Source organism: Triturus cristatus, chromosome 12 (assembly GCF_964204655.1).
Source record: "Triturus cristatus chromosome 12, aTriCri1.1, whole genome shotgun sequence".
NCBI classification, from domain to species: Eukaryota; Metazoa; Chordata; class Amphibia; order Caudata; family Salamandridae; genus Triturus; species Triturus cristatus.
Window position 1 is genome coordinate 88,802,087 of NC_140595.1, and position 12,890 is coordinate 88,814,976.

At 51.5% G+C, this 12,890-nt stretch overlaps 1 protein-coding gene across 1 annotated transcript in view; it reads right to left on the reverse strand.

Moving 5' to 3' along the window:
* The window catches only part of THBS3 (thrombospondin 3), a 159,335-nt gene that overhangs the window by 41,806 nt on the left and 104,639 nt on the right, over positions 1-12,890 (reverse strand). The window contains exon 14 of the mRNA XM_085638737.1: positions 1,029-1,147. Within this exon, the coding sequence (XP_085494863.1) occupies positions 1,029-1,147 (119 nt within the window). The remainder of the gene's footprint in view (positions 1-1,028; positions 1,148-12,890) is intronic.

A 12,890-nucleotide genomic window follows, 5' to 3' on the forward strand; every position in this document is an offset into this window, starting at 1 on the left:
GGAGCACTACACGACCATTTGACAGTTTCATATAGGTTTTATTTGCTAGGTAATCTAAACTTGGCTGAGGCAATACGATCTTTCCCGGCCAGCGGGCAAAGGTACATAAATGTGACTTTAATATTTCGGGACGTTTATGGTTAAGCCAAATGAGACTAGGTTTGGAGGCTATATATCGATAAATAAGAAATTAAGTTACTTAACTGTAACTGTAGTTCTCCAATATTGGATCTTTCATACATTCACATGCTTGAATCATTCCCTGTCGTCGAAGTGGGAGTCCCACAGTACAACTATGAAAGCAGTGTAATGTTAAACACAGATTGGGAAGGCCATAAAGAATTCACTTTAGTAACATACCACTATTATTTAAAAGAGGGTGCTGCAGACTGAATTATTTTAAGTTTGGTCAAACATGCATTGGTGGAGTAGAGGCATTTAGTGTCCTCCCGACCTTTGGCAAGGGATGAGTTTTTTCTTTGGGGGAGTATATACCAATGGCACCCAGTGGTTAGTGCAGCAAGGGTTTAAAAAAGGGGAGCATAAAAACACCATGTCTCTGCGGCACCAAGTGGCCAGTAATAATTTTGGATGAGTTTTGGAACTGAGGGAGTAGACAGACCTCAGGCAGCAGTAGCATTTCATAGGCCCTCAAGCCAGTGCTTAATGTGTGCCGGTGTGTGCTGATGCTCGGCACTGGCACGTAGTTCTAAACACCAGCATGTATTTATGAGAGTCCTCCACAAGATGGTGCAGTGAGTCTATTGTATTAACAGAGCATATCAATGGAGCTTTTAACTATTTAACATATTTTTTCAAAAATGATAAAACTGACACTTCCAGGCCATTCCTATAATTAGAGGTGACCAGAAACAGTTCAATATGTTACACTTGCATTTGTAGTTGATTGTTAGTAGGTAACGCTGTCACTGGCATTAGGCAGCTTCGGACTCTTACGGAATACCCTGGGTCGTGGCACTTAAGTTTTCACATACTAAGCGCTGCCTCAATCGATTCTGCTCCCTCACCTGTGTCGGGTTGCTGGCTTCGGGGCAGCTGTCGCAGGCGTCACCCACTCCGTCAACATCACGATCAGTCTGCAGAGGGTTTGGCACCTTCGGGCAGTTGTCCAATACATTGGGGATACCTACATGAAAAGATAATTTGATCAATATATTGATGTGCCACTTCCAGACAACACATATCTTGAGGTTCTGAGATGCAAAACTTTCATCCAAATGAATTTGTAAAATAATCTCCTATTAGCAATAAGAGGGAACTCAAAGTGTTCTCAAAAAGCGTAACTCGCTTCCGTAGCCACAGTAACTTTTAAAGAACTTGGAAGAATCACCTATTTTTCATCAGAGAGAACTTCTGGCCATTTTTGTCCTTTCCTCTAACCTTTCCATTCTTTCATTCCTCTCTCTGCCCCACTCTTCTATCCCCTACTTCCACTTTGCTGATTGCTCCACAATCACTCCATTATATTGTCCACAATGGGTCATCATTGCACTACATTGTTCACTTTTCCGATCACACGATTGTGTTACCTCCTCATAAATCTTCCTCACCACCAGAATTACGTAGTGAGCTTTAGCTCCACAACAGAACCCTCCACAGCAAATTAGCATCCCATACATCCCCAACAGGGCCGACCCCCATCACCCCTGACCCAGTATAAGGGGAGGCTCACACCAACCCACTTCCTGTTTCTTTTGTTCTGAGCTGCAGATTCTCCAGAGCGTGTTTCAGGTAAGTTAGGGTCCCACAACCCTGGGGAGGAGGCCCTGCTCGAGCGGGCTCATGCACTGGGTTTTCCCCCTCCTTCTGGCTAATGGTCCTCGCACTACCCTTTTTGTTTCTACAGCTCTGCAAAACGTGCTCTGGTGGTTGCAGGCTCTTGGTGTTTGTTCAGCCCTGCACTAGCGGGCTCACCTGTTTGGTATCCTCTACAATGGCGGGACCTGAGCAGGTTTTCTGCATTAGGTGCCTGTTACTGGGACCCGCTGTGCTCACAATCGGCCCCACCCCCTTTTTACTGGACATGAGCCTGTGACTTATTTATTTATTTATTTATCGTATTTATACAGCGCACTATCACCTTGCAGGCATCCTGGCGCTAAGCAACAAAGACTGTTTAGTGTGAGCAGAAACAACGAAACAAACAACATTATTTAAGGGCTCGGAAATAGCCAGGTCTTTAATCTCCTCCTAAATGGGAGGAGGTCACTCATCATTCTTAGCTCGAACGGACGCGCGTTCCAAAGTCTGGCAGCTGACACACTGAAAGCAATACCTCCAGATCTAGATTTCTTAAATCTAGGTACTGTAACCAGTCTAGCAGATTCAGAGCGCAAACATCTCCCTGGAGTGTACCAGACAAATTTCCTCTGCAAGGCGACAGGGCCCATCTCGTGCAAGGCCCTGAACACCAGGCAGAGAGATTTGAACTGGATTCTCTGCCTGATAGGGAGCCAATGCAACTCCGACAAGGCCCGGGACGATGAAGCATAGCTCGGCCAGCCTAACACCAGCTTGGCTGCTGTAGACTGGATGCGCTGCAATCTATCTAATAGATAGTTCGAAGAACCCAACAGCAGCGCATTACAGTAGTCCAGTCTACTTAATATAGTGCCCTGAACTACTAGAACTCGAGCCTGAGAAGGCATTAACGGCAGAATTTTCCGCAGAGTACGAATCATGGTGAAACAACTTCCTACCAGTTGGTTGACCTGAGCTTCCAGCGTTAACTTGTTGTTAAATATAACGCCCAGGTTCCGCACCTTCTCCACTGTAGTGTGGAAGCTGTATTGTTCGGGTCGTGGGGCTCGAAACGCTCTCCCACGCGTGTTATTCTGAAGCTGCTTTAGCCTGTCCTACCTCCAGGGGGTGGCGCCTCTCACGGCCGGCTTCCCACTTGATTTGGGGTTGCCTGGTGACGTGTGCTTGCGGCTGTTAGTGGTCTCCCTCCCTGCATGCACTCTGTACCACAGGCTTCTTCACGACGCTCAGTTGGTACCTGTGTCGGGGCTCTAGGTCCGAGCTTGCAGATGGCCACCTGGCAGCTGAGCCTGCACCACGAGGGTGTCACGGGCCGGTGCACAGGGCATTTAGTAGCCGCTGCCTGGCTCTCGTGCCAGTTCTGGACACTCAGGGGCCACTGGCGTACGGAGGACCAGAAGCTCTTCTGTGTGGAGTGGCTCGGAGCTATGCAGTGGAGTTTGGCACTGCAACAGTGCAGCCTGCAGCTGGCGAGCCAAGCTGTGGTCATCATGGAGCGGTTCCTGAGGCTGTGGGGTTGTCTTCTGCTCCTACATGGCGCCCCCAGCAGGTTCCCTTTTTGTCTTGGTGTGTTTGCGGGCAGGCCTCCCTGATTGGGGCCGGCCGGCGTTGTGGTCACACTGTTTCTCCCCCTTCCCCTTAGGTGCCGATACACTTCCGGGCTCACCTTCCGCATCCTGCCCCAGCCCCACCCTCCCTCCTCCCACTTCTCTGCCGGGGATAGGGAGCCTGATGACCTCTGTCTCAGAATCCCTCCTCTCACCTCAGAGGTCGCCGCCAGGCCCCGGGAGTTTTAATGGCAGCTTTGTCCCGGGTCCTACTGCTGGCTCAGGAACAGCGGAAGAGCACACACAGTGTGGCTGCCTAGTGGCGCCTGCTACCTGCCTAGACACTTGTTAATCGTTTGGCAATTGTTCCTGCAGCCTACTCTGTGAGAAGTTGGCCTGGCATATGCTGTCCACTAGTTATAGGGGACACCTTGCACCAGTCCAATTCGACTCTTAAGGTGATAGGTTAAAAGACAACCTTTAAAGAAAGCTATCCTAGTGGTAGCTGTGGAGAGCAGCCTTCAGGCTAAGTCTTGAAGGAGTGTTACGCTTATTGTTTTACCATGGATAACCTCTTGAATGACCAAATGAAAGAGTAGTCCACACAGGTATATAATCAAAATATATGGATTTATTCTAAGAACAAATCCCACTAGTCTCTAGTGAGGCTGGAGGTAAAGATACAATTCAATAAAGCATTTAAACAACAATAAATAGCAGTGGAATCACAGGGCCCCAGGGGGATCACCAAACCATATATTAAAAAAGTGGTATAAGAACCACGACAGTTCTGCAGACAGTGCCTAGGGCACTTAGGATCGCTGCCCCCTTACGAAGCCACCCAAGGTAGTGAGAAAGGGGACCCACGGGAAGCGTGTGCAGTGTTTAAACTACAGTCGGGATCCCTATTAAACCCTATGGGAAATGTCGTGGTTGGAAATTACAAGAATCTGGATACTTCTAGCAGGAGTTCAAGTTCAGGAGTTTAGAGTTAAGCTCTTGGAGGGCCCACACCAACGAGAGTACCGAGGTACCCCTGTAACCTGCCCCAGGGAAGCCGGGTGCATAGGTCGTTTTTGGTGTCGGGCCGATGTCTCGTTTTCAATGGAAAAACGTGAAGAACTGCTGCTGGCGTGAAGCGTCGTCGATGTCGTGCAGATTGAAGATGTAGATCTTGAAGGTAAGGACCTGAAAGCAGAGGGGACAGAGTTTGGGTCACTAGCCAGTGACCAGGGAGCTCAGGAGAAAGAGCCCTTCAATGTCGGGTGTTTTCAGGTTGAAGACGGGTAGCTTGGATCAGCAGCCACGGGGTCCAGGAGGCTTCAAGGAAGGCCAGCTTCTGGAGGGCGACTGTCTCACGAAGGAAGAAGGCAGCTGCGGTGTTAGTGTCCGGATTGGATCCACTAAGCCTTGGCAACCGCAACCCACGCAAGAATCAGAAAACAGCTACGGTGCAGACCGACGAGATCTGAGCGAAGTCTCCGGCGAGGAGACGGTAGAGCAGGCCAGGAGCGACCAGGGGAGCCCTTTAAAGTAAATATTGACCTCCGCTAGGGCCCACCAGTCGAGAGACAAGGGACCGCGGGAGGCAGCAATTTGGAGTGCGTAAAGATGAGCCCACGGGTCGCTGGAGCGTCGTCCTTTGGCACAAGTAATACTGAGAGGTTGGCTCAATGATGGGCCAAAGCACAACTTCCCCACTGGTCGGGTTTGTGTGCTGTGCAAGAGGTGGCCGGTGTCCTGGGGTATTGGGTATCTCGGCACCCACGGGGTCCACGGTGCTGAGCTTTGCTGTGCACACTCACTGGCCTCTGGGATGCTTGGAAATCCACCTCAGGGTAGGCAGAAGTCTTCGATGTCCGTAGGAGCAGCGGAGTTCCAACTGGGTCACTTGCAGTCTTTCAGGTGCCTACCAAGCAGGGGGGTAACTCCTTTACCCCAAAGGAGAGTTCTTCATTCAGCTGTGCGGCAGCTCGTCGAAGGTTCAAGTCTTTGAAGTCCAAGATTACTCTGAGGCTCTGGGGACCCTGCACCCACCTTTATCCAGAGATTAGGGGAGTGTCTGAATCCGAGCCCACCAATGAGAGTTCAGGCGGGAAAGGGTGGCTACACCTTCTCCCCTTTGTGTGTTTTCCCGCCTGGGCAGGGGACAGGATGCCCCTGAACCGGTTCTAGGTGGTGTATGCAGAAGTAGGCACTGGAGAAGCCTACGTGCAAGTTTGAAAGACATCCTATGGTGCACCCACTCAGTTCCAATCCACATAGTCTGTCTGGGGAGGTGGGAACACCTCCCTGCAACAAGATCCCTATTGTCCAGCTGCCGTGGCTGGAGTTCTGCCCAGCAACAGGCAGCCAGAGTCGTGTGGGTGGCGGGTAGCATCCATTTTGTTCTACGTGTGCACTTTTAAATTGGTGTCTAAAATCTGCCGCTTTTACCATATCACCCCTCTAGCAGGGGGGAATCATGCCCTCACTCCCATGGCTGGATTGGGGGTATGATTCCACGATGTTTGACACCAAACATGACATGGTTCTGTGCAGCCACTCTCAAGTTATCACGCTATCGCGATTACTTATAATGCGGTTAAGAGTATATGGTATGGCTGCACTACAAACAATCCAGCAATAGTTTTAACAAAGGTTGCAGAGGGGCCCTACTCAGGTAGGGGTTCCCCCTCACACATATCTCAGCACCCTGCCTTGTAGGATTAGCAAGGCCTGCCTTAGGGGTGACCTATGAGGATATATGTGTTGTATTTAAGTGGGATACAGGATACCTATATCCCTGTAAGGGGTGCAAGCACCACCTTACCCAGACTACAGTAGTGGTCTGGTGGTGTCAGTTTGTATGGCTGTCCCAGGGGTGGCACAACAAGTGCTGCAGCCCCTGGTAGGCCTCTGAGGGACCCATGCCCTGGGTACCTAGGGTACCATCTACAAGGGGCTGATAGGGTGTCCTCAGTATCCAATTGGTATGTACCTAGGGTACTCACATTAGTTTAGAGAGGAAGCAGAAAGGCTGGGGTCCTGGATAGCATGGCCACAGCCTGGCTAGAGTCAGAAAACAGTCAAAACATCAGCAAAATGTTGAGGGCAACTATGCAGTCGATGCCACTCTCCTACATCCTCTATGGTACACTGTTCGCACCGTCACACATCTGTGTTGCTGAGGGTGCCCTCCTTTCTCCTCACTGTAGTTGGTGCGTGTCTGGTGAGTGCGTGCGGTTCGGCACCGTGGCCACCGTGGCACACTATGGGCTTCTGAGGGCAGGGAGGGAGGGGGTGCCAATAGACACTGGAGCGTGGTTGCTCGTTTTCGGCTCACCCTTCGCGATTGCGCACCTTATTCTTGGCTCACTTGGGGCTGCTGTGTTTTTTCCCATTGGTGTCTTGGCTGTTTTTCTCTTCTCTCTTTGATACGGCGTTGATATAGGCTACTCACTCTGTCTCTCGTGAGGTTGTTTCGTTCTGGCTGGGCAGCAGACGCTATGCTGCTCTGCGATTTGTGCGTGTGTGTGTCAGATCGAGGAATGTAGAAGGTGCTCTCCAATATCTTGTAGATGGTTGCGGCCGTTAGCGGCTGTGGTTGTCCGCTTTTCTTTTTCGCATGCCTTTTTGCTTCCTCACACTCTCGCCCGCTCAATGCCCTTTGTGGTTTCTTTTTTTTTTTTTTTTGGTGCCCGTCAAATATATCTTGCCCACCGTTCGGGTTGCCAGGATTGTAAAGTTGTCCTGTTTTTGTATTTGCCTTTAACGTTTGGCGTTCACCTTTGCACATCCATGATTGATATGCATAAGTCAGCGTTATGGATGGGCGAGTGCATTCTTTCGCTATAATACGAGCCGTGTCTCCGGCACACCACGGCTTCCGAGCATCTGCTTTTCTTGACTTGTTTTCCTCAGTGGTTTAATGTTTATGGCTCTGGCCTCCTCAGTCTGGGAGGGTGGTTTGTGTCTCCTCTGGGGTGCAGACTCGTATCCTTTGTGTTTCTTTCCCAGATACCTGTATTTATTTATTTGCAGGTGGTGCCTGGTGCTTGGGAGCAAAGGCGGACTGGGATGTAAACATCTTAACACGTCTGTTTTGGCTGTATTTCTCGACTCAGGGGAGGGGCTATCACAAGCGCAATGTGTTCATGGGTTCCTGGCCCCCAAGCCATGTGGAACCCACTTCATCCCGGATGGTTTTACCGTACATCGGTCTGACCGGGGGTGTCTCTCTGTGTTTTGAGGGTATTTCAGGGGTCAGTGGGAGCCCGCCTCTCTTGCATGCTGCCTGTGTGCTGTTCTTCTTGCCCCAGTCCTTCAGTGGTTGGGGGTGCAGGGGTTGAGGTCTGCGTGTATGTCCCTGGGCTCGTCTTCATCTGTGGCCATTGTTGTATCTTCTCTTGGCCCTGTGAGCTGCTGGTCCGCGGATTCCATTCTGCCGGTCGTGGTGTCTCCCGATTCGGCCAGCTCAGGGTTGGTTGGTGGAGTCCTCTCTCTCCATGGGTCTTCCTTTTCTGGTGTCCCCTTTCCGGGTGGTTTCGTCAGATGCCAGCCCGTGGTGTTGGGAGGCGATGTTGGATTCCCGATCTGTGCTGAGTCGGTGGGATCGCCTGCACGCGGGTTGCTGGTCCACTTTCCGGGAAATGTAGGCCGTTCATTTGCCTTGTCTGTGGTTTCGCCCAGCTCTTCGGGGTGATTGTGTTCTGGCCCGGATGGACGTTCGGGCATGACGGCTATACCGCCCTAACAACGCCTGTTCTCGTCGGCTCTCAGAGGTTGAGCATTGTCAGGCCTGGGTAGTTCCTGGATTGGGGACTGCCTGGGATTCAAAGGTGCTGTAGGCTTTTGGTGAGGGGCTACCTCGATTTACAAGGAGGTTGCAAGGTTCGTTCCCTTTGGCTACTTGAACAGGTGATTCTGTCCCAGCCTGGGGTGACGGTGTTGTCACTTGGGCGGTTCATCTCCAAGGGTTGGAGAACTGCGTGGCGGATCACCAGTGCAGGGTCTTTCCTCCCATGTTTTCCATCTCTCTAACGGAGGCAGTGTTCCATCTGTTGCCGGCCCAGTTTGGGTGCCCGGAGGTGGTTCTGTTTGCAGACATGTTCTTGGCTCACCTGCCTCACTTCTGTCCTCTCCTCCCGTGCACGCGGGCGTGGTAGCTAGATGCGCAGTCATTCCATTGGCCAGGCTCCCTGTTTACGCCTTTTCCTTGATTCCTTTGGTTCCCCTAATTCTGTGCAGGATTCACCAGGAGGGGGTGTTTGTTCTGTTGGTGGTTCCCCGGCTGGGGTCACCACCCTTGGTTTCCTCTCCTGAGGGTGGTGTCCATCCCTGAGTGCTGGGTGATCTCGGATATTCCCTTCCCATTGCGGGTCCTCCGCTTTCAGTGGGGGTTCTTTGTCGTCTTCTGACTTGTTTGGTTGAGCCTACCGTCTCGAAGTTGCTTCCTGAAGGTGGTGGAGTTGCTTCAGGGCTCCCGTTTCCCAGCTGCTCTTCTGTATTGTTTTCTCGACAAGGGGGGTCTTTTTCTCGTTGGTGTGTTTCTACGGGATTGGACTCTCTCAGTGTTTCCCATTTGTGGTGTTTGATTTCCTTTCTGATGGCTTTGCCTTGGGCCTGGCCCCTTCGGGTCTTCGGGCTCCGTGGGCGGCCTTGCGAGCGTTCCGCGGTTCTCAGTTGGCGGTTTAGATCCTTTGGTGGCCTGGTTGCTTCAATGTTGTTTCCTGCTGTGTCCTAGGTCTTTGCCTTCTGCCTTCCTGGGAACTTCCATTGGTGTTGCGGGCCCTTCCGGAGGGACCGTTTGAGCCTCTGAGTTACATGGCCTTCTCGTTCCTTGCCTTGCTGGTGGCGTTTTTGTTGGCCATCGTCTCTGCAGGGTGGGTTGGGGAGCTGGGTCCTTCTGTGCTCTCCTCCATTCTTGCGGGTCCTGCCTGTCCTTGTTGTGTTGCGGTGGGGCCCTGCGTTTCTGCCTTGGGTCCCTTCGGTTGTCGACCGTTCCCGAGGGGTTGTGTTACCTACTTTCCCTCCGGTCCTTGGGTCTGGGATGGTTTCTGCTCTCACTGATTGGTTGTCCGAAGAGCGGTGTTGCTGTGTTTGGAGCAGACTGGGTCTTTTTTGCTGCTATGTCCACTTGTTTGTCACTTTTGGTCCTGTCCGTTCTGGTCATTTGCCTTCTCTCTCCTCCCTGTGTTGGTGGGTTACGCTGTTTCTCTTGCTGGCCTATGTGGCACAGGGTTCTGTAGTGTCTGCTCAGGTGCAGGGTCTGTCTCCCGGAGGGTCTCTACTGGCTGGTCCTCTCCGCACCTCTTCTTGCATCACTGCCGGGTGGTGTTGGGTGGTCCTTCTGCGGAGGGCTTTGCTGGGCGGTTCTCCGGGCTGGGTCTTCTGGCTCTTTCAGATCTCGCTTTTTGTGCTTCCTCTTGGTTGTTGTCCAACTGTTTTTGTTGTTGGATTACGCCTACTTGTTTGGCCTTTTCCCATTGTCTGTGGTTTCTTGTGAGTTTTACATGAAGCCGCTTGGCTTGGGTATGTGCTCACCATGTAACTCTGGTGGTGAGGAAGACTTACGAGGAGGTTATGCCCCGGTTACTTACTGGTAATCTTCATTACTCTGAGTATTGTCTTCCTCGCAACTTGAGTTCCCATCTCTCCCTCCCTGTTTGGCTATTGGCTTCATGTAGTTCTTGGGGCTTGGTAGTTCTAAAGGAAGTGGGTTTGGTCGACCCTCCCCTTATACTGGGTAACAGTGGTCGGCCATGTTGGGGAGGAATGGGAGGCATGGGACGCTAATTTGCTTTGAAGGGTTCTGTTGTGGATCTAAAGCTCACTACGTAACTCATGTGGCTAGGAAGACAATACTTGGAGTATTGAAGATTACCAGTGTAGGAAGATGGAATCTGACTGCATGGTTGCCCCCACTTTTTTTCTGGTGTTTTGATGGTTTTTGACTAGTCTGCTGGGATCCTGTTATCCAGGACCCCAGCCTATCTGCTTACTCCCTTAAACAACCTGGAGTGCATATTCAGTGCACTAGTGATTGGATACTGTGGTACCTTATGAGTCCCTAGTATATGGTACCTTAGGTACCAAGGGCATAGGCTTCACAGGCCTACCAGGGGCTGAAGCAGGTATTATGCCACCCCTGGGAAGCAGACTAAATCTGACAACACAGGCCTGCTACTGCAGCCTGGGTGAGGCAGTGTTAGCACTCCTCACTGAGATATAGGTTCACTATAACTCTCCCTCCACACACATTTAAGCCTATCAGTCACCCCTAAGGCAGGCCCTATCAATCCTGAGGGCAGGGTGCTTGGTTTCCATGTGAGGGGGTGCCTCTGCCTGAGCAGGACCCCTCTGCAGCTCTCAGAGTCCATTCTCTGGGGCTGTTTGTGAATGCGGTCAAACCATATACTCTTAAGTGCATTATAACCTCGCGGTAAATGCTAACTCTGAGATGGCTGCATCAAAACATGTAGTGTTTGGTGTCAAACGCTTTGGAATCATACCCCCACACCAGTAACTGGTGTGGGAGTAAGATCCCACCCTTCTAGAGGGATAGACATGTACCTACTGTGGAGACACGGTAGAATCCTGAAGAGCCCTGGCATCACAAAATGGATGCCACCAGTCACAGACAATGGGTTGCCCTCCTGCTGATGACCGAAACTCGCAGTGGAGGAGGCCCAACAATAGGCATCCTGTCACAGGGAGGTGTGACTACCTCCCAGACAGGGTTTAGTGTATTGGGGCTGGGTGGGTGCACTCCTAGAGTGCTTTGAAGTTCTGCACCGGGGGAGCAGTAGGCTCCTCTGTGCATACACCAGTTCAAACCAGCTCAGGGGCTACCTGCCCCTGCTCTGGCGCGAAACTGGACAAAGGGAAGTGGGTGTAGCCACCCACTCCCCTGACCCTCCCATAGGTGGGGTCATAGAGCTAGTCCCTCCCTTCCTTCTAGTATAAGTTAGGGAATGTTAGGGAACCCTTGCCATTGCAAACTAGATATCCCTGGACGATGCTCTGAAGAAGAATCCTGGACCTTTGACGTTCCACTACCTCTGGAAGACGGAAGAATCTCCCTTAGAGTCAAGGAGTGACTCCCCTGCTGGGCAGGCACCCAATCTTGCAATCAACAGTCGCAAACTTTCCCGCTCCCGCCGGAGTTCGAAGTCCCTGCATTCCAGGAAGAGGATTTCCTGACTTCTACAAGGCCATCGTGAATCCCCAGCGACGCTGAGGCAAGTAGACCCCACCAGTGACAAGGAACCGCAATCCCTGGATACCGTGCACTATTTTCGAGCGCAACCCCTTCACCACGTTCTATGAACTTGTGCTTTGGACCACGTGTGGTCCAAGCCTCCAGCAGGATTTCCACCGAAGATTAGGGGTGTCAAGAATTCCTGTCATACGAGGGGAGGAAAACGGTAACCAGCGAAAACGGACTACATCTCCCAGGATGCTTAGCGGTTGAGAGGTTATGTAAACAGGAGAGCTGTTACATAACTCAAGGGAAACACGCCCTTATGTAAACAGGAGAGCTGTTACATAACTCAAGGGAAACACGCCCTTATGTAAACAGGAGAGCTGTTACATAACTCAAGGGAAACACGCCCTTATGTAAACAGGAGAGCTGTTACATAACTCAAGGGAAACACGCCCTTATGTAAACAGGAGAGCTGTTACATAACTCAAGGAAAACACGCCCTATAAAGGGAGGAACCGGGAGGTACAAGGCTGTCGGATATTGTGTTTACACCGACGTACCTGCTTCGTGAAGAGCAGTGTTCCGGAGTGGTGCTCCAGTAAGGCAAGAACGGAGGTAGGTCGAGTCGTTACTCCCTGGGCCGTGTCTTGCCCCATCGTCACCTGTGAAGGACCCGGAAGCTCTACCGGTCAACCATTGAGCTTCGCTTTTTGACTCGGCTGAGTCCAAGCGCAGTGGCGCTTTTGCTGGTTGGAGTCGTAACTCCCAGCCCGACCAGAGACACAGGGACTGCCAGCTGTAACGCACACCAGGAGGTGTTTGCCGCGTTACAGACTCGGAAGTCCACAGGATCGATCGAGCGGCTGCTCTCGGTTCAGTCTTCTTGCTTGTGATTGGGGTATCGGTGACGCATCACCAGGAGGTGACTCCGCGTCCCGGTGCAGTCTGAGGAAGAGGTTGAGCGGCTGCTCCCTTCAGGTAGAGACCCCGGCTGGGTGTTTCCCTGACTCCTCGATTCTCCCCAACACTCTTCGTGCCCCTCACAGCCTACCGATTGGCATTGTCGGCCATTTCATTTCTGCCCTCTGTTGGCATACGCCGGGATCGGCGTATATGCAGAGGACGGTTAGGACCATCCGTGCTGTGGGCTGGTAACGTACTTAGCCTGGAGGATTCCAGTGACTATAACTTTTGTTTGTTCTTTGTATTTTATTTGCCTTCATTAAAAGAACTAACCCTTCACAAGTGGTTGCGTCCTCATTGTCGTGTCTGTTAAACGATCCTGAGACGTTCAGGGCGTTACAAAATATCCGACCTTAATAAGACTAACTGTCTCCCGGTCGATAACAGACATGGCAACACTTGATGATGTG